Source organism: Chionomys nivalis, chromosome 2 (genome assembly GCF_950005125.1).
Source record: "Chionomys nivalis chromosome 2, mChiNiv1.1, whole genome shotgun sequence".
NCBI lineage: Eukaryota > Metazoa > Chordata > Mammalia > Rodentia > Cricetidae > Chionomys > Chionomys nivalis.
Genome location: NC_080087.1, coordinates 86764578 through 86786340, shown reverse-complemented (window position 1 = coordinate 86786340; position 21763 = coordinate 86764578). Strand labels below are relative to the sequence as shown.

Genomic DNA, 21763 nt, shown 5'->3' with positions numbered 1-21763 from the left:
AGCAAAGGGACCTGGCAGTTCACCGCCCCTCCTCAGGGCGGCGCTGTAGGTAAACAGGCCGTTATCCAGGCCGTTGGTGCGCAGGTGCTTTCTAGCCCTCTCGAGGCCTGTGCGCAGGCGCAGGGTGAGCAGCACGGGCGGTTAAAGGTGCGTGCGCGGGCTTCGCGAGGTCTCTGGTGCAAGAGGGCTCCAGGCCACGTTGAAGTGTGCTTGTTGTCCTTGGTGAGCTGTTCCCCTCAAAGAATTGCCTTGCCAGCCTGTGTGGTTGGTGTAAGCGACTCTGCAAGAGAAGGACGAGGAGGCGTCGGCGGGATGCTGGAGGTCCTGGTGCTAAAGGTGAGGAGCACCCACCGCCTTCCTCGAGGCGCTTCTCCACGTGTGGCTGACATCCTACCTCCCCCACCCCCCAGCCCAGGTGCCCGAGGCTCATTTTCAGATAAGCAAGTGATGCAGTTGCACCCCCTGGTAATGTAGGTTGCAGATGTGGCGGCAAATGCTAATAGCCTTTGAACTGTCCAGTATAGGAACTGGTGGAGCACGCAGGAAAATCACAGGAAGTTCCAGGCCAGCCTGGGCTACATACTGAGAACCTATCACATAGACACTACCTCCCCCAAATTAAATATTCACTGGTGGTCTGCTCTGTTACAACGAAATTTATTATGTAAACTTTGACCGTGTAACCAAGGTATATTCGCATATTCTAACATTTGTGGTTATTGCCAATGTGGGTGTGCCATGGTTCACATTTAGAGACAAGTGACCCAAGGGTTGAACTTGGGTAGTCAAAGGTGCCTTTTATTGGATCATCTTACCGGCCTTGCTTATTTTTATTAATTTGTTTTAGGGTCTTAATCTGTAGCCCTGGTTTGCTGGGAACTCCCTACATAGACCAAGATGGCCTTGAACTTGGATCCACCTGCGTTTGCCCCTCCAGTGCTCGGATCAAAGTCGTGCTCTACCACCCCCAGTCATCTTTAAAAATCTGTTTTTTGCTATGTCTGGATGTGTACACATTGAGTGCAGGCACCTTCAGAGCTGGAGTTCCAGGCAGCCATGAGTCACCCGATGTGGGTGCTGGGAACTGCCGAGAATTGAATTTGGGTTCTCTGCAAGAGCAACCAACTACACTTTTAACCACGGAGCCATCTCTGCAGCCCATCAGGCATCTTTTCACGGGATGAATCGGCCGCCTTACTGGGTTCAGTAGAAAAAGGCCGTTTCAGGTCCTTAGTCTTTTTTTTTTTTTTTTTTTTGAGTGGTTCAAGCTTATGGTATGGTTGTTGAGTCTTAGAAGCCCGCTTTACACTCTGAAGGTCAATTCCTTTCCTGCTAAGTGACTTACAATTTTTTCTCCCATTTCATGGTGTGCTGGTTACTTATAATTGACACAGCCTGGAATCATCTGGGGAGAGTGTCTCAGTGAGGAGTTACTGAGGTCAGGTTGGCCTATGGACACATGAGTGGGATTGTTTTGATTGCTGATTGATGCGGGAAGCCCCAGCCCACTGTGGGCCTCTGCATTCGCTGGACCTGGCATCCTGGATTGTATGATAAGAAAGTTAGCTGAGCAGAAGCAAGCAAGGACCCAGTCACATGTTCTCACTCTGTTCTTGACTGGATGCGATGATCCAGCTCCTTCTGAGTTCCTGCCCTGTCTTCACTTCCTGCATAATGAACCGCAGAAGAAGCCCTTTCCTCCCTACATTGTTTTAGGTCAGGACCATTTATCACAGCCACAGAAAGGAAATGAAGACATATGGACTATTTACTGATGGACTTCCTGGAGGCAGAAAATACAATTTTGATCAGTTATTTTCCTTTTGTTGCTGTTTCATATCCAAGTAGCCAAATATAACGTGAAGCTTTTGTATTGTTCCCATCTAAGAGTTTATAGTCATACATCTCATAATTAGGCCTTTGATAACATTTTGAGTTTTCTTTCTTTTTTACATTTTTTATTGTGTGTATGCATTCATGTTTATTATGAGGAGGCACATGCCATGGTGTATGTGACAAACTTGTAGAGCTAATTCTCTTCTTCCATGTTTACATGGGTTTCAGAGATTGAACTCAGGTGCCAGGCTTCCCCAGCAAGTGCCTATATCTACTGAACCTTCCTGCCTGTCCCTTGAGCTAATTTTTTTATATGTTGCTAATAATTTCATTCTTTGGCATGAAATATTCAGTTTCCCAATAACATTTTTGGAGACTGTCATTTCCCCATAGATATTTGGGTACCTTTTGTCAACTATTATTGGACCACATTGTACAGGAGTTCATCCTGGGCTTTTTATCCTTCTGGTATGTATGTCTATAATTGTAACAGCACCACACTGTTTTGATTATTGTAGTTTCGTAGTAAACTTTGAAACCAGGTGTGAGTCCTTCTAGCTTGTTTGGCTTTGATACAATGCCTCCAGCTGGGACTGGCTTCTACCCCCTTGAGTAGCCTAATCCTGCCCACCACCCCATGCGTGCTGCGACTACAGGCATGCACTACCACGTTCCGTCTTATGTAGTGCTGGGGATTGAACCTAGGACTTCATTCGTAGGTAGGCAAGCATTCTACTAGTTGAGCTACGTCCCCAGCACTTTAGCTTTGTTGTTTTTAGAGGTTTGTTGGCTACTTAGGATCCCTTAAAATTTTGTAAAAAAAAGAAATAAAAAGCCATTGCGATTTCATAAGATTTGAATATCTAGTCAATATTAACATTTTAATTAATTTATATCAATGTTAAATCTTTCAATCGACAAGTGTGGGTGTGTTCTCATGATTTTTTAAATTATTTTTATTTTATGTACATTGGTGTTTTGCCTGCATGTATGTTGTCTATGTGAGGGTGTCTGATTCCCTGGAACTGGAGTTACAGACAGTTGTAAGATTGCCATAAGGGTGCTGGGAATTGAACCCCAATCCTCTGGAAGAGCAACCAATGAATGCTCTTAAACACTGAGCCATCTCTCTAGTCCCGATTTTTTTTTTTTTTCTGAGTCAGGACATCTCTGTAACTTTGGAGCCTGTCCTGGAACTAGCTCTTGTAGACCAGGCTGGCCTCGAACTCACAGAGATCCTCCTGCCTCTGCCTCCCGAGTGCTGGGATTAAAGGCATGCGCTGCAGCCCTGATTTTTTAAGGAAAGGATCTCACTCTGTACCCCTGGCTTGCCAAGAACTCACTCTGTAGAGCAGGCTGGCCTTCAAGTTAAGGAGATGTCTCCCTCCTCGGAGTGCTGGGACTAAAGATGTGTTTTGGCTCTCCCTGTGTTTTCATGTCTGTCTCTTTTATCATTGTTTTATTGTTTCCATAGTAGCTGTAATATAGTTTTTATAGAATCCTTAGGATTTTCTGTGTAGACAGTCATACTTTATAGAAACTGGCAAGTTTATTTTTAGTTTTTTGGTAGTCTTGTCTTACAGTATTATTTAGCAGACTCCAGCCAATGTTGAATGAAATAGTATGTATAACACTATTAGATTCTTATTTCCTGTATTTTACTTCCTGTCCTTTAATATAGATCCCATTGGTAAATACAGCTGGATGCCCTGGCATACTCTTGTAAGCCTAGCACTTAGGAGATGGAGATCACTCTGCTGTAGCTAGTTTGAGGCTAGCTTGGGCTAAGTGAGATCCTGTCTCAAAAACCAAAACACAACAAGCCCCATTTCTTAACTAAGCTTCTTTAGACACTAGCTATTGTCTGGTCCTTAAGTTCTTGAGCAGACTTGTAAGCTACTTTTAAGTCCTTGCCATTAAATATCTAGGTGGCGGGGTGTCCTCCCTCTGTTCCTTTCTAGGAACAGAGCTCTGGACCTTGAGGGGTTAGGCAAGTGCCTGCCACTGAGCCGCATCCCCAGCCCTAGGGTCACTGTCTAGTGACTTTTTCTTGGCCATGTGTTATAGTTTCATTCTTCATATGCCTAATACCTGGCTTTGCTGGATTTTGTTTTGTCCCTTCCTTGTTATATTAAACATGAAGGTGACAGTTTTGCCTTTAATTATATAACTATAGACTAATCTGCAAATACCAAAATCAAAATGACTGCTGTATTCACCCCCAGTTTTATAAAAGCCTCAAACAGCCAACTATGGTGGTACAAACCTTTAAGCCCAGCACTCAGGTGGATATAGAGGCAGGTAGATCTTTGTGAGTTAGGGGCCAGCCTATTCCACATGACCAACTTCCAGGCCAGCTAGGATGCATAGTGAAATCTAGTCTTAAAATAAATCCTTCAACAACCCCACATTGGACATAGGACTGATCTCCAAAATATACAAAGAACTCAAGGAACTTGATAGCAAAAGAACAAATAATCCAATAAAAAGAATGGGGTACAGATCTAAATAGAAAAGTCTCAAAAGACAAATCTCAAAGGGCTGAAAGACACATAAGGAAATGCTCAGCATCCTTAGCCATCAAAGAAATGCAAATCAAAACAGCTCTGAGATTCCATCTTACACCTGTCAGAAGGATCAAGATAAAAAACAATGATGACAGCTTATGCTGGAGAGGATGAGGGGTAAGGGGAACAATCCTCCATTGCTGGTGGGAATGCAAACTTGTACAGCTGCTTTGGAAATCAGTATGGTGATTTCTCAGAAAATTAGGAAACAACCTACCTCAATACCTAGCAATACTGCTCTTGGGTATATATCCAAAGAATACTCAATTGTATCACAAGGACCACAAGGACATGTGCTCAACTATGTTCATAGCAACATTGTTTGTCATAGCCAGAACCTGGAAACAACCTAGATGCCCCTTTACTGAAGAATGGATAAAGAAAATGTGGTACATTTACACAATGGAGTACTACACAGCAGTAAAAAATGACATCTTGGAATTTGCAGGCAAGTGGATGAATCTAGAAAAACATATTGAGTGAGGTAAACCAGACCAAGAAAGACAAATATCATATGTATTTACACATAAGTGGCTTTTAGACTTAAAGCAAAGAAAAATCAGCCTACAGTGCACAATCCCAGAGAAACTAGACAACAAAGAGGACCCTGAGAGAGACATACATAGATCTACATAGGAAGGTAAAAAAGATAAGATCTCTGAGTAAATTGGGAGCTTGGGGGTCATGGGAGAAGGTAGAAGGGGAGAGGGAAGGAAGGGTGAGAGTGGAAAAAAAAAGGAAAAAGATCAGCTTAGTGCTAGTGGCGGTGCACACTTTTAATCCTAGCACTTAGTGCTAGTGGCGGTGCACACTTTTAATCTTAGCACTTAGGAGGCAGAGACATGTGGATCTGAGTTTGAGGCCAGCTTGGTCTACTGAGTGAGTTCCAGGACAGATGCCAAGGCCACAGAGAAATCCTGTCTTGGAAAATCAAAAAATAAAATGTTCAGAAGAATAGAAACAACTAAAACATATCTATGCTCTCTAAAGATTCAGAGTTGTGGTGTCTTGTTGCTTCTAGCCCCTCTCAGTAGACAAAGGTGGGACATGCATTTGAAAAATCAATGGTGGTTTTAACCGGTGTTTTTAATTGAAATTATAACTTTTTCCAGTTTCTAGCTTATCTCTAAAATTGATACTTTGTGCAGTTTTTAATTTTCGTTTGTATGAATGGTTGTTTGGATAAAGATGGCTTCCATAGGCTCATAGATTTGAATGCTTCGTCACTAGGCATTATTTGAAAAGATTAGGAGGTATCGGAGGAAGTGTGTCACTGGGGATGGACTTTGAAGTTTTCAAAAACCCAAGCCAGGTCCAGTGGCTCTCTCTTCCTGCGGCTCAAGATGTAGAACTCTCAGCTCCTTCTCTAACACCGTGTCTGCCTGTGTGCCATCATCTTCCTGCCCTGGCCCTGATGATAGTGGTCTAAACCACTGAACTGTAAGCCAGCCAAGTTAAATGTTTTCCTTTCCAAGAGTGGGCTGTGTTCATGGTGTCTCTTCACAGCAATAGATCACTAAGACAGTATGTATCTGGGTGTATACCGTGTCCTTGGAAGCTGGAAGATGGCATCAGATTACCTGTAACTGGAGTTACAGGTGGTTTTGAACTTCCTGGCTTGGGGTCTGGGAATGAACTCAGGTCTTCTGGAGGAGGAGCAAGTGGTCTCAGCTGCTGCTTTCTCTCCAGCCTCTTGTAGGTCTTTTAATCCATTTTAATTTATTTTGTGCATATGTGTGCCGCAGCAGGCACATGGAGGTCAGAGGACAACTTAACAACTTGTGGAAGTTTTCTCCTACTTTTTGAGTTCCAGGGATCAAACAACTCAGGTCTTCAACCTTGACAGCAGGCACCTTGATGGCAGAGCCATCTCACTGGCCTAGTTTTTAAAAATAATAATATATAACAAGGCATATTTAGATAGCTCTGACTTTAATCTTCTACTCTACTCTTCCTTTCCCCAGGTAATAATTTATATTTGTTTGATTTGTATTATCCTTCTCCAGCTTTTCTTGAGTGGGGCAGGGTGTCATGTTAAGACTGGGGTCCAGGGCCTTGCCCATGTTAGTTAGGTGCTTGCTCCCACTGAGCATTCCTCGTCCCTCTTCACTCTCCCTCTAGCTCACTTTCGAGATATGGAATCGTAGCTCAGACTAGCCCTTGAACTCACTGTGTTGTAGGTACAGATGATGTTTAACCCCTGATCCTCCTGAGTGCTGGGATTACAGGTGTATGCCAACACATCCCATTTTATGACATGCTGGAGATGAAACGAAAATGACATGCATGCTAGGCAAGTGTGTTACCAACTGGGCTACATCTCCAGCCCCTATTTTCCTGTTGAATAAATAATAAATGTTCACATACAGTGCATCTTAATGTGACTTTGGACTTAGCATGACTGCGGTGACGAGGGAATGAAGAAAGGATAGATAAAGACACATGAATGTAAAGACTGGGATATGGTGGGTTGTGTGCACTCTGAAGGAGCATCGCCAAGTATGCAGTGAGTTCATTAAGTGCAGCAGGTCCATGAGGGGTTAGCTAGTCTCAAAGGAGTCTTTGTATCAGAGCCATCTTGAGTTGCAGTCATGAAGGAGGAGAAGCTGTAGCTGCTAGTTCTTATGCGCACTCCCACCATCCACAGTCCAACCAGAGGAAGGCTTTGCTGATTCTCATGACTCTGAGGCATTGGTGTCCTTGGCGTGCCTGTGCCCATGTCAGCCATACACATTCACATAGGACTTTTTCTGCTCCTTACACTCTCACTCAGCTTCCTTGGCTCCCCACACTTATATGGTCTTTTTTGTTTTTGTTTTTGTTGTTGTTTATTTTTATATTTTTGATTGTTGTTGCAAGTTTTTTGAGACAGGATGTCTACATAGCCCTGGCTGTCCTAGAACTCATTCTGTAGACTAGGCTGGTCTCAAACTCACTGATCTGTCTGCCTCTGCCTCCTGAATGCTGGGGTTAAAGGTGTGCTACCACCACCTCCCAGCAGGTTTTTCCTTTCTTAAAAAGAGGTTATAAATATTGTCAATAGCTTGCTTATGTATATCATCTATATTTTTGAAATATTAGGATAAGGGCGTTTGTTTGCCTTTTTGGAGGGGTAGAGTTTGAAAAAGGTGTTAGATTCATAGTCTAGATTGGTTTCAAACTTGTGATCCCCCTACCTCAGTCTCCTAAGTCCTACTATTATACATGTGTGTTCCCATGCTCAATATCCTATTTGTTTTTTTTTGTTTTGTTTTGTTTTGTTTGTTTTTTTTGTTTTTCGAGACAGGGTTTCTCTGGAGCTTTGGTGCCCGACCCGGAACTAGCTCTTGTAGACCAGGCTGGCCTCGAACTCCCAGAGATCCGCCTGCCTCTGCCTCCCGAGTGCTGGGATTAAAGGCGTGCGCCACCACCGCCCGGCCCTATTTGGTTTTTTAATGTATACATAATTAAGAATTGCTTGCCTGTGCTTGTTTGTGTTTGGGGATTTTATCTTCAATCTGACCTTTTTTTTTTTGTTTTGTTGTGTGTGTGTGTGTGTGTGTGTATATATATATATAAAGACAAGGTTTTATTATATGGCTCTGGTTGTTCTGAAACTTACCGCGTAGACCAGGCTGGCATCAAACTTACATAGATGTGCCATCACACCAGCTTCAGACTAACCATCTAAGACAAAGGTGCTTGTCCAGAGTTTGTTAGAGCACTTGAGGTCAGGCAGTTGCTGTGATTTAAGGGTCTGTATCTCATGGCTCTGCTTCTAAATCATACGCTATTTTGTCTTCTTAAAATACTGCAGATTGAAGATCCAGGTTGCTTTTGGGTAATTATAAAAGAATGTCGTCAATTTTTAGAACAAGAAGTCGACTATCAAAAACTGAACAGTGCTATGAATGACTTCTATAGCAGCATGTGTCAAGACATAGAAATAAAGCCGTTAATGCTGGAAGAAGGGCAGGTATGTGCTTTCTTACTGTTGCCAAGACCTACGTGTGCCTTGATCTCAGTGTTTAAAACAGCATTCAAAATGCATGGTGTTCTGTACCTAGCTGGTGAACTACTTAGCACCTCGTATCGTCATTTGGTACTAGTTTGTTTTGTGCAAGGTAGAACCTAGTCTGGAAGAGGATGGTTAGGCCAGGCTGTCCTGCTGTGTGAGCTCCCAGGATCAAACTCCATTGGCCTTGGCAGCAGGGACTTGACTAGCAGAGCTGTCTCCCCGACTGACTTAGAAGCACGTGGTCTGAGACAGCACAGGCTGTCTCCTAGGACTGGACCAGAGTGTTCTAGACCCACATATACAGCACATACGCTTACTCAGCATACAGGACATGGGATTTTAGTTAGTGTTGGTGCTTCTTTTTCTCTTTTCTTTATTTTTTTGTTACCTAGACTTTGGGCAACTTGAGTTTCTTCATTCTACTTGTTCCATGTTGTGGCCCCTCTGTGTTCATACAACATAAACTCCATTGCACACAGTCTGGCCCTCTCATCGGGCCTTTTTCGGGAAAATGATAGGAAAATATTTATAAGCTTGTTTTGAGAAAAAACTAGAAAACATTTGTGTCCCCCCCTTATCATTAGTAACATGATGTCTTATTTTTCATGTAACACTAAATGCTAGCTTCAGAAATGAAGCTAGATCAGTTGGTCTTAAGATGTGTTTGCACGCATGTGCGTTTGTATTTAACTTCCCCTTTTGTCCTTTATGTTTGGTGCAGGCCGATAGCGTAGTTAATTGTTTTGGATTGATTTGATCTCTTTCTCTCAATAGCATTTATATTTTGCATTTCCCGTTGTGTTAATTTGGGAGATGAGACTGACTTGGGAGGTGTTAAAGTGCCGTGGATGGATATTGTCAGCCTGGTCTCTCCCATGGTGCTGCCATCAGAATTTCACTTGCCCAGCTCTCACCAGTAGCGGCCATTACTGCCAACACCAGCTCTTTCATTCGCGTTTTGACATAAGATTTTTCTCATTGCCTCTGCATTCTGAGTTAGACTTCATAAAGCCAAAAGTAGAACTTTTCCTTGTTTATTAACTAATATGAAATAGTTAACTGGGTGTGTTGGCACACACCTTTAATCCTAGCACTTGGGGGAGCAGGGAGGCAGAGGCTCTCTGAGTTCAAGGGCAGAGAGCCAGGGCTAGAGAGAGACCCTGCCTCAACAACAAAAGAGAAAATAAGCAATTTGTAATGTAAACACTTAATGATTTTTAAAAAATGTATGAGTGCTGTATCTGCACGTACAACTTTATGCCAGAAAAGGGCACCAGATCCCATTATAGATGGTTGTGAGTTACCATGTGGTTGTTGGGAGTTGAATGCAGGACCCCCTTAAGAATAATTCTTATTCTTAAAAATTTTCATCTTGGTGATTGGTGCCAGTTACCATCTCCTTTGCTACTGAGTCTTCTCTATATTTACTTAACTTTATTTATTTATTTTTGATTTTTTTGAGACAGGGTTTCTCTGTGGCTTTGGAGCCTGTCCTGGAACTAGCTCTTGTAGACCAGGCTGGTCTCGAACTCACAGAGATCCACCTGCCTCTGCCTCCCAAGTGCTGGGATTAAAGGCATGCGCCACCACCGCCCGGCTCTTAACTTTATTTTTGTGCTGGGGATGAACCCAGAGCTCCATGCATGCCTCTGAACTTCACCCCCAGCTCCTTTGTTCTTTACAGTACCATTTTGATCTCTGTGGCTTCTTCGTGCTTTCCCTTTTATGTGTCTATTAGATGTCCCTTGATCCAGGGGCTTCGGTTCTGCTTCCCCCAGAAGGGATGTGCTTCTGTTAAAGCTGCGTCTCTGCATGTGGGCTGACAGAAGATAGGGCGGCAGGCAGCAGACAAGAGTACAGCTTGTGTATGGCTCAAGACCATGGTAATTTTACAGGATCCTGGGCATTTCACATACATGAAATAGGAATAGGAGTCCAACTCCAGGCTGCCTCATGTGTTTCTCTAGAAGAGGCATGAAGAAGGCATGTTTTTATAGGGAGGTTGTCACCACCATAAAGGTGTGTGTTTTGGATAACAGGGATGGAAGCTAGGTTTCTGCATATAGGTATATTACTGAGCTACAACCTGCTCATTATTTGTGGTCAGTGTTATTCTTGGTAGATTGCTGTAGAACAGTAGTTTCAAAATCCCCTGGCTGTGGGAGTTAACTGTGCCTTTGATTTTGACATTCAATAGAAGTGCCCTTCATTCTTTGTCAGAATTTCTCCCCAGCCACTGATGTTTGAACTGTATAAAGTTCTTGTGGAATGGCTGTACTGTTTTCAAACTTCAGTTTGCAGGGTGGCTTTGTGAAAGCCTGTGGTTAGCACATGGTTAGTCTGGCTGTGGGCTGCCAGTCAAGTAGCCTGTGGCCTGGTGGGGACCTGTGGTCCATTAAGGATGATAGGGGCTGTCACTTTATCACAGTGATTCCTTTGAGAGCAGCTGCAGGCATTTAGAAAGTAGTTTTTGAAGACTCAGTATATGGTAGGCAATGTACATTGACCAAACAAACACCAGAAGACAAAGTTCATATGGTCGTAGATCTAGGGACTATTTATGCCAGACAAAAACCAGACATTACAGTGTGTGAGGCCACGAGGAAAAGGAACCTGGGGTTGAAGTTTCCGCGAGTCATTTGTAGGCTTTGTTCTCTGAAGAAGAAAGAACAATGCATTTTAACTTGCATGTTGTACAGACAGCCTGGTCAATGAGCTACCCTGCTAAGACCCCAGTGGAGAGCTGAGTTACTGCAGAGTTTAACTTACAAGTTAGGTCTAGGAATTATTGGCAACAATAATAAACTAACATCATGACAATATACTATAATAAAAATTCGCTCTAGTGCTATTTTTAGGTGATAGGAAGGGTGTTTGAACCAAGTGCTTCAGTTCCTATGACAGGATGACTTCTAAGTGATTAAGAGGCCAGTACTGTGGCACACACCTTTGATCCAGCACTCGGGAAGCAGAGGCAGGCGGATCTGTGAGTTAGAGGCCAGCATGCTCTACAGAGGGAGTTCCAAGATAGGCTCCAAAATTACAGAGAAACCCTGTCTCAACCCCCCTTCCCCAAAAAAAGAGACCGGTACTGTTTACATAGTATGTTCTGGGCAAGTGAGCACTTCATGTTCTAGGCTCAATGGCACAAGATGATATAAAATTTCCTTATGGTACTTGATGCAGAGGATAATTAAAATTATGAATTGTTTACTCCTGGAACTTTCATTATCGGACCACAGTTAACTGTGAGCCGCAGAAACTGTTATGAACAGGAAGTACTGTAGTAAGAAGACATTTCCTGAATTCTTACTACAGTAAGAGATGGAGACCCCGGAGCTCTCTCCTGTAATGACCTGAGGGACTTTTTGGTGTCTCATTTGTGACTGAGATTTGCTTTCGTTTTGCAGGTGTGTGTGGTATACTGTCAGGAGCTGAAGTGCTGGTGCAGGGCTGTGATTAAGTCAATCGTCTCTTCCGCAGACCATTACCTGGCAGAGTGTTTCCTTGTGGATTTTGCCAAGTGCATTCCAGTAAAATCCAAAAAGTACATATGTGTTAATCTTGCCTCATCTACCTTAAGGAGACAAATAGCAGTCTTAAAGGAAAATGTCAGCAAAGAAAATACATTGAATTCTTTTCAAAGAATTTTAAAGATGTGTTTCAATTATGAGTACATGTGTGTTGTATATGTCTGTGTGTGTGCACCAGAAGACCATTGGATCCTTGGAGCTGGAGTTCCGGGCAGTTGTGAACCGCCTATTGTGCGTGACAGAACCAAATTCAGGACCTCTGCCATAGCAGCATATGCTCTTAACTGCTAAGCTATCTCTCCATCAAAGTCAGTGTCAGTTTTTAAAGGAAGGAGATACTTGGAAGCACAGATGGTCAGAATGGGGCTCTTAGGAGGCTTCTGTTCTGAAAGCACAAGACAAGCCTTTGTCTCTGCATCTCTTGGTGCCTCTGCCAACTCCTGTCTAGTCTGTTCCCTTAGCTTGGTCATGGACGCAGGAGCTCTTAGAGGGAGAGAGATGACTCAAGAATGAAGCTGCCAAGAGGTAAAACTTTTTGTCTAATAGAAGAGAAGGATGTAGACCAATGTAAGGATACACAGGGCAGAGTATGCATGCATACATTTGCGGTTAGCCTGCATAACACAGGGAGGGCATGACCATCTCTCAGGGTACGACACAGGAGCCAAAGATCTACTGGGCAGGCTGCTCCAAGTCTGGGACCGATTGTTATAGTTTACTGAAATTAATAGGCCAGTCTTTGTATTTGTGCCAACCTTTCCAGTTTCCATCTCAGAGTAAAGGTGGTCAGTTAAGTAAATATAAGGGCCCTCTTCCCATGAATAAGGCGCTTAACAAAGGAGGCTAGAGTTACATCAGTGGCGTGCGACAAATGGGACATGAGGGTTTACAGAGCACAGGAAGAAAGCAGCTTCCACAGCTTTACAACTTCGATGGTTTTGTTTGGTTTTTATTTAGGACAAGAGAATTACATGAAAGAGCCATGTCATTCAGTAAAGCCACCATTTTCTCATCTCCCTAGATAACAAGCCTGTGTGTTTGTCTATGAAGGGAATGGATGGTGGGGACCAGAAAGAAAGCCAGTTGATATTTGAAATGTCATAGGGTAATGTGACTGGTAGTTTGAAGAAAAATGGAGTAAAGATACTGAATTTACAACGTATCAGTCCCAATCCTCCAGCTCTAGTGGCATCAATGTCTGTTTACAGAAACTTGTGTGTGATTCTGAGATGGTGTGTGTGTTGGGTTGATAGTTAAGCCACAGTACACACAGGGAGGCTAGAAGACTGCTCGCAGGAGTCAGTGCTCTCCTTCCCTTCTGAGACCATGTGGGTGTCTCAGGCTTGGCGGCAGGTGTGTTGGCCCTCTGAGGTACCCCCACCTGCCTTAATTGGTATTTTAAAATCTGAAATAGCCAGGCATGGTGATGGTGACACGTGCCTGAAATCCTAGCCCTTGGATATGGAAGCAGGCCTGTCTGAACTATGTGAGACCTTGTATAAAAGAATAAAAATAAAATTTTATATAAGTTCTTCCCAGGTTCAGTTGTTGTTCAGTATTTCTCACCATTTGTAGCCTCACTGGACATATTTGTTTTGCCCAAACTCCTGTACCATGGAATTTTAATAACAACAGATTATTTATGTATAATTAGACATATTAAAAACTCCTGCTCCTTAGGGAACAGCTTAAGGCCCCTTGGTCAGGTGTCTCTAAGGATTGTTGTAACTATATAAGAAAAAGGAAGAATTGTTTCCTATATAAAGTATATTATGTAAGTATGCACTAAATGAATTATGTATGATTTTTACTTATAATAGAATTATTTGTATTTTACTTTTAAGCATCCGAGTCGCAGTAGAATCCTTTATGCAGCTTCCTTATAGAGCAAAAAAGTTCAGACTTTATTGTACCAAGCCTGTGACATTGCACATCGACTTCTGTGAGGACAGTGCTGAGATTATGTAAGTACAGCTTCTTTTTGACCGCTTAAAATGTTGACACCCCTTTAGTCCTGTGTGTTTCCACCATTTTTTATGAAGAACACAATCAGAGAAGGTAAAGTCTAGTTAACTAAAAATTAATTCCATAGCTGGACAGTGGTGGTGCATGCCTTTAATCCCAGCACTCAGGAAGCAGAAGCAGGCGTATCTCTTGAGTTTGAGGCCAGTCTGATCTACAGAGTAAGTTCCAGGACAGACCCCAAAGCTACACAGAGAAACCCTATCTTAAAAAAAAAAAACCAAATTGATTCCACTTGCATGCAGGTTTGAGCCAGTAGCTCTGTAATACTACGGTGTGTGGCATTGTGAAGTCACTGCCTCCAGATTAAATCTTAACTAAAACTATCTGACGTAAGATATGCTTATTGAATAAGGGGATAGGATCTGATGTCTTGGGTATCTTAGAAATAAAAGACAATAGCCTACTACAAAAAATACTTGAATTTTTTACACTTTCCTTCTGAGCATGCAGCATGGGAAATGAGATGAGAAGGCAATGAAACATGAAAGAACGGACTCATGCTGACTTCAGGGTGTCTGAGTATAAGGGTGATAACAGTTTCTTTATTTTATATTCAAACAAATTGACAGTAATTTTACAGAGCACTTTGGTTGTTTCGGGAATGAGAAAGTAGCTGTTTTAGTGCAGTTTTTGTATGTGGCGGCTCTCCAGCCACCTTCCTCTTTTGAGTGGATTTGGATACCACTTAGCTTCATTTGCCAACAAGATGAGTTATAAGTTGCTTTATCTCTATGAATTTTTTCTAAAATTAAAAACAGGGAAATTAGGATGCTGTGATAATTAAAGGAAATATAATAAGCCAGGTGTGGTGGCGTATTCCTGTAATCCACATTCTCAAGGCTGATGCAAGAGGACTGCTTGTTGCCTTGGTGATAGTGTGAGATTTGATCTTAAAAACAAGCAGAAACAATACAAAACATAAGAGAATTCACTAAGTTCTGGTAACTGCAGTAGTGAAAATGAATATTTTCTATTATCATTTTTTTATTATGAGAAATTTATAATGAGACCTTGTTACCAAATTAAACCAAACTGCTTTGAAAATGACCGAGCCTCCTTGAATGGTATTTTTCCCACTTTTACTGAAAATAAGATTTTTTTTCTCACAAAATACATCCCAATTAGAGTTTCTCAGTTCTTCCCCTCATCCCCTCCTATCCAGATTGTAGCGAGAATTCTATTTGGTCTTAATAATAAAAACCCTGAGTCAGATATTAGGGGGGTAAATGCTGAAAGATCAGAGAAGCAGAGTAGCCAGCCCCTAGTTTTTACCCCTACTGAATCCTCAGACCAAATGGGCAATCCCTTTCCTAGGAATCCTTAGACTGAATGCAGGGGAGCTTGTCTCCACTTCTCTAGTGCTGGGATTAAAGTTGTGTGCCTCCCAAGTGCTGGGACCAAAGGTATGAGAATGACCCAAGGCTGTTTAATCCTTCACTGGAATCCTGTGGAAATGTTAGATTTAAAGAAGTGATAGTCTCATATGGCATGCATTCACCTTTTGTAAAGCAGGTATTAAACTGCTTGATGTTGTTCATGTTGGTTATAGAAGGACATGGTTTACAATTTTCTTGGTTTGTTGCCAAATGATGGAAAAATCATTTTTTTTAACCTTTGTTATTGACATGGTGTTTTTAATGAAATTTTGAGGACTGCAGAACACTTCCTATTAATAACTGATTAATTTCATCATTACCTTTAGTAGAGGACCTGTCAGAACCGTATGGGATCTGATGTGATACACACACATACGCATACACACATACATATATGGGATTTGATGTGTGATATATATGTGATGATTCCTATTTCCAGTTATTTCTTCCTTAGCTGTAGAACGGGAATTTCAAAGCACCACACCTGAAGTGGATGGTGGGCCAAGTGGGCGGGCTGTAGACTGTTGGGTTGTCCCAAATGTTGATGCCAATTGTAGGCAGAAGTATGTAAATCCACGAGAGCCCGAATAAAAGACTATCTATCGAGGTTGATTTTGGGGTTAAGCTCATTAAACCTCTTGGTGTCCAGAGCAGGATGTCTTGGCAAGGGAAAACTGGCCAGGGAGAGGAATCTGCGGTGTAGAACAAGCTGGCTGACTTAAGCATGTTCCTCCTGCATGTTTCTTTATTTCTTGGGGGAAGAAGAAAGAAAAGGCCATTCTCACAAGGCTTTCAGTTTGTATAGATATACAGGCAAGTTAGCAATTCCATACATGGTAACAATATCAAGCATGCATTTCAGAGTCGCAAAAGCAGGTGAAGGAGGCCTCTTACATCTCAGAAGGGGAGGTATGGCTATAAAGCTCCACGGAAGATATTGGGAGGATTAATTAAGGATGGGACTTTAAACCACTACAGAATTCTAAGAAGTTTTCCTGCACTTAAGTGTAGCTAAAGTTTATGATTAACTGTAGAAAAATGCAGCAGCACTGCCATACTTTGAGCATTTCTCTTTCTTCCCTGGTGGCTGGTAATCCAGTAGGGTAGCCATAGCAACCTGTTTTGACTCCAGCAGGGTGCCTGCCAGTACCCACGTGAGAATTTTTCTCTCTGAGGCTGGTTTCTGCGACTCAGGCCCCTTTCCTGTGTCTCTAGGGGTAAAGGTATAAACAGTTAATTTCCTGGGCTATGGTCTTATGTTAACTGAAACCAAGGAGAAGGGTAAATACAGAGTATTTTTTTTTTTGCCAGCAAATCATAACAGGATTTATTACTCAAATTGTCCCCTTTTCCTTCATTCTTAAGCAATACATTTACAATTTGAAAAGATAATATTTTACTGATGTAATATTCAACTCATCTTGTTTGAGCATCAGTGAGATGGCTCAGTGTGAAATGTCTGTGGTGTGCACACTGGAACCTCTCCATGGTCACCATGTGAAGATGGCCAAAAGAAGATTCTAAAACGTTGTCTTCTAGTCTCCACACATCTGCCATGGCCTACAAACCCAGAGTCACCTTACAGACACATACAAAAGAATTTTTTTTAAATAAAACTAATTGCTGCTCTATTATCTGGAATCAACGTATAATATGTTTAGAAGGCAGTACTTCAAGATGAAGTGACAAATGGAAAAGTCATGGAGACAGGAACAAGAAAATAGAACAGTAAATAATATATACATATCTATAGCACATCAAGCTATGTTATGAGATATAGAGTTGATTACTGATTATTCTATTTTATTACATATCAACTAAAGAAAATCATGCTTTGAATATGCATATGAGGTATTTGCTGTTTCTCAGATTCTCTAGTATTAAGTCTTTTCACATTAGCGTCATTAAAACATGTTATATCACAACAACATAAATGACACAAATTCACATCCATAAACTTTTACAGCTGGATTAGATATTTAATGTAATTGAAGAGCAGTGTGAAATCTCACAGGGTTCCATCATTATTTAAATTTGTAGGGCCTTCCTTCATATGAGTTTGCAGGTGTATAATCTACGGACAAATTGCTGATATTGGCAGCATTTCTTCTCCATAATCAATACTCATGTAACTTAGTAATGTATGTTCACTGAAGATGTTGCCACATTCTTTATAGTTAGAATCTTTTCAGTGTTTTGCACTTCCTCAAAGACTAATATGAAAAGGCTATAACCAATTGTGCACTAAAAGCTTATTCTTGTAGAAAAACTACCATAAAATAAAAAAATTACCACACTGACTATAAGGTGTCTGTACAGTATATTTTCTCATGAATTTGAAGACTTCTGATACATGCAGAGGGTTTTCAACATTAGTTACATTCATAGGGTTTCTTTCCTCTGTGTTCCTTTATATTTTTGAAGACTACTGTGAAAGGCATTACTACACTGATTTCATTCACAGGGTTTCTCTCTGCTATGTGCTCTTTTATGCCTTAGAGGACTACTGTGATATATAAAGGCTTTATCACATTGATTGTATTGATAATTTTTCTCTCCCATATGTGTTCTTTTATTTATTTGGAGAAGATGCTGATACCAAAAGCTTTACCACCCTGATTACATTTGTAGGGTTTCTCTCCAGTGTGTGTTCTTGCATGTATTTGAAGATAACTGGGACGTGTAAAATCTTTACCACACTGATTACATTTGTAGGGTTTCTTTCCAGTGTGTGTTCTTTACCTTTGAATACGACAGGATTGTGTAAAATCTTCATACCAACTATACTCATAAGTTTCCTCTCCAGTGTGTGTGCCTTCATATATTCGCAGTTGACTGTGATATCCAATGGCTTCATCATCTTGGATATTTTTACAGGGCCTCTCTTCCATGTGAATTCTCTCATGCCTCTAAAGAGGACTTCCACGTCTTCTACAACTTTGAGAATACTCTTCAATATCATGGCCTTCCCAATTGTAGCCAATGGCAGTGAGGTTCCTGATCGTCTGCAGCATCGCATTGTTGTAGAGATTCTTCTGCAAAGGGTCCAGCAAAGCCCACACTTCTGGAGTGAAGTTCACATGCACATCATCATAGGTCACTGCATTCATGGCCTGGCAGTCTTCCTTGTTTGACAGCTGTGCATAACTCACCATGCCCAAGCTGCACACCTCAACCACGCTCTCCCAATATGGAGCCCAAGATACAGCAAACAGGGCAAAATATAGAGTATTAATAGCTTGTTAGGTTAGAGCAAAGGCTGGTAGATACACCTTCCTGAGGCTGCTACTAGAGAATTCAGGGCCACCCAGACCTGTTTATCAGTAGGAGCAAACATGCTCTCTCTCTGCTCAGTGCCTCCTGCTTGGAGCTCCTTTCTTGTCAGTAAGTCCTGTCAATAAAGATAGTTGTGGGGGACATGTTTTATGCAGATTTGTTATGAGAACAAAGGTTTGAGTGGATGCTTCCACACCAAGGCTTCATGATGTGGGGAAGGTATCCAGGAAAAGTCAGGTTTATACACTGCTGGAATACTATAGAAGGGAGAAACGTCATGACCTCACAAGACTTCTACAGAATTGACAGTGACATCCAAAAGACAGGTGTTCCCCCAGCTCTGCAAAACAGGTTCTCCACAAGATCATATTTCTGTGGATTTTTCTAATAGATCTGTTAGCTGTACATTTATTGTATAATACTCTTGGGCTCAGCACAGATATCAAAGAATTATTAGGAAACACAAATAACAGTGTAGAGAGCCGCTGAGATCTTCCCTTCTGCTTTGAGGTGAATGTACAACCATCACAGGAGTGAGCAGGAGCTGCCCCCACCCCCCCTTTTAAAGGCAAGAAGCTCTGCCTCTGTCGGCCAGATAGCCCAAGGTCATGGGTGGGGTGAATCCCCACTACACCTTGCCTCTTACAACCGCCTTCATTGTGTTCCTTAAGTTTGAGTTATTCAATTCTAGGAAGCACTTAATTTTCTTGACCCATTTTTAATTCAGTAGTTGTTTGTTTTCTATGAGTTTGCGAGCTTTCTGTTTCTGTTGTTGATGTCCAGATTTAATTTGTGTAGGATGTGAGGTATTATTTCAGTTTTCTTGAATCTGTTGAGACTGACTTTGTGTCCAACTATGTGGTCAGTTTTGGAGAAACCATGAGGTACTTAGAAGAAGGTATATTCTCTTGTGTTTGGGTGAAATGTTCTGTAAATATTCTCTTGTGTGTGGGTGAAGTGTTCTGTAAATATCTGTTAAGTCCATTTGGTTTATAACTTCAGTTAGCTCCTGTTAGTTTAGTTTCTGTCTGGATGACTTGTCTGTTGGTGAGTGAGGGACTGAAGTCACCCACTATCACTATGTGAGGATCATTATGACTTTAGCTGTGGTTCTGTTTCTTTTACAAATTTGGGTGCCCTTGTGTTTGGTGCATAGCTGTTAAGAATTGTGATGTGCTTTTGGAATATCTTATTTTCTTCATTTATTGTGAATGAAAGTTTGCTGGATATAGAAGTCTTGCTTGGCATCTGTGGTCTCGTAGAGTCTGTAGCACATCTGTCCAGGCCATTCTTGCTTTTAGAGTTTCCATTGAGAAATCGAGTATAATTCCAAGAGTTCTACATTTATATGTTGCTTGGTCTTTTTCCCCTGCAGCTTTTAATATTTTTTCTTCGTTGTGTACATTTAGTGTTTTGATTATTATGTATCAAGGGGACTTCATTTTTCTGGTCCAGTCCATATGCTTCTTGTACACATCTCCTTTAGGTTAGGGAAATTTTATTTTGTGTTGAAAGTATTTTCTGGGACTATGGCATTGGTTTCTTCTCCTTCCTCTATTCCTTTTATTTATTTATTTTGTAAGTCAGGGTTTGCCTGTGTAGTCCTGGCTGTCTTGGAATTCACTCTGTAGACTGGCTTTGAACTCACAAGAGATCATCCTACTGTCTCTGCCTTCCAAGTGCTGGGCTTAAAGGTGTGCACCACCACTGCCTGGCCTATTCCTATTATTTTGTTGTTTTTTTTTTTTTTTCAAGACAGGGTTTTCTGTGTAATAATTCTGACTGTCCTGGAACTCAGTCTGTAGACCAGACTGGCCTCAAACTCAGAGATCCACCTGTCTCTGCCTCCTGAATGCTGGGATTAAAGATATGCACCATCACCAACCAGCTAGTCCAGTGTTTGTGGTGTGTGCGCGCATACACAGTTTTGTTTTCTGTTTTTGTGGAGATAATTTCCAAAAAAGATGGAGAGTGGTCAAGGAAAGATAGCTGACCTTGACCTGACCTTCCATACATACCGTAGGTTAGGATCCAGGAAGGGGGTATCTTGGCAGGTTGGGGCTAAGGTGTGCTGCTAAGAGACCACAGCACGGAATAGATTTCATCAGTTTTCCTAGGCTGACTGGTCACTCCTCCTCAAGACTGGGGCTTGTCTGTAAGAGAGGAGAGCAGGGAATAGAAAATAGAGAAAACCAGTGAGAAGTAGGAGTGAGAAAGATGGTAGTGGCATAGTTAAGGGGTGGTGTGTGTGTGTGTGTGTGTGTGTGTGTGTGTGAGAGAGAGAGAGAGAGAGAGAGAGAGAGAGAGAGAGAGAGAGAGAGAGAGCACGCTGGAGGGAGTTTAGGGTGGGGGAGAAGGGGAGAAGGGCTAGGATAGTGAACTTTGGGTTTTTTGTTTGGATTTTGGTTTTTTTGGTTTTTCAAGACAGGGTTTCTCTGTGTAACAGCCCTAGCTATCCTGGAACTAGCTGTTGTAGCCCAGGCTGGTCTCGAACTCACAGAAATCCACCTACATCTGCCTCCCGAGTGCTGGGATTAAAGGCATGTGCTGCCACCACCTGGCTGGATGGTGAACTTTGAAATGTGCGACAGGTACTTGTTAGTGAGGGAGCCTTGAGGCCAGCATGAGCTCTGATATGCTAATAGGCACCACAAGTTGCCAGAAGTCCTTTCCACCAGAAGTAAGGGAAATGACTCCTTTTGGTAAGGGGTAACCAGCATCACAAGTTCCTAAGGAATGCTAGCTTTTATCTAACCACCAGAAATCCTCCTACAGTCCGGGTTGGGCCCATTTTTGGATATTTGGACTGCCTTTTGGAGTTTGGGAAATTGGAGTTTCCTCTGGACCTAACAGGAATGAGCTTTTTTTTTCTTTCTAAGCCCCCCTTTGTTCGTCTTTTGCAATGCCTGTATCTTTTTCTCCAGCATTCTTTGTGAAATATACTAAAGATGTAGACTGAGCAAGCGGTGGAGATGAAAACCAACTGGGGCCAGGGTACTAGAGCCTCGGAGTGAGGGCCACCCAGAGAGTGTAGCTGACTTTTCCAGAGCTGACTGGGGTTGGTTGATCAGTGTGTGGTGCCATTCTCTATGGCAGCCAATGATGTGTGGTGCACACTTGGCGCTCTCACCAAAAAACTTGGACTGTGTTTGG

The 21763-nt window shown here is 42.0% G+C and overlaps 1 protein-coding gene across 1 annotated transcript in view; it reads left to right on the top strand.

Moving 5' to 3' along the window:
• Positions 1-200: 200 nt before the first annotated feature.
• The window catches only part of Tdrd12 (tudor domain containing 12), a 72890-nt gene continuing 51327 nt past the window's right edge, over positions 201-21763 (top strand). The window contains exons 1-4 of the mRNA XM_057762297.1: positions 201-336; positions 8200-8358; positions 11811-11947; positions 13778-13897. Coding sequence (XP_057618280.1) covers positions 313-336; positions 8200-8358; positions 11811-11947; positions 13778-13897 — 440 coding nt within the window. The 5' untranslated portion in view covers positions 201-312. The remainder of the gene's footprint in view (positions 337-8199; positions 8359-11810; positions 11948-13777; positions 13898-21763) is intronic.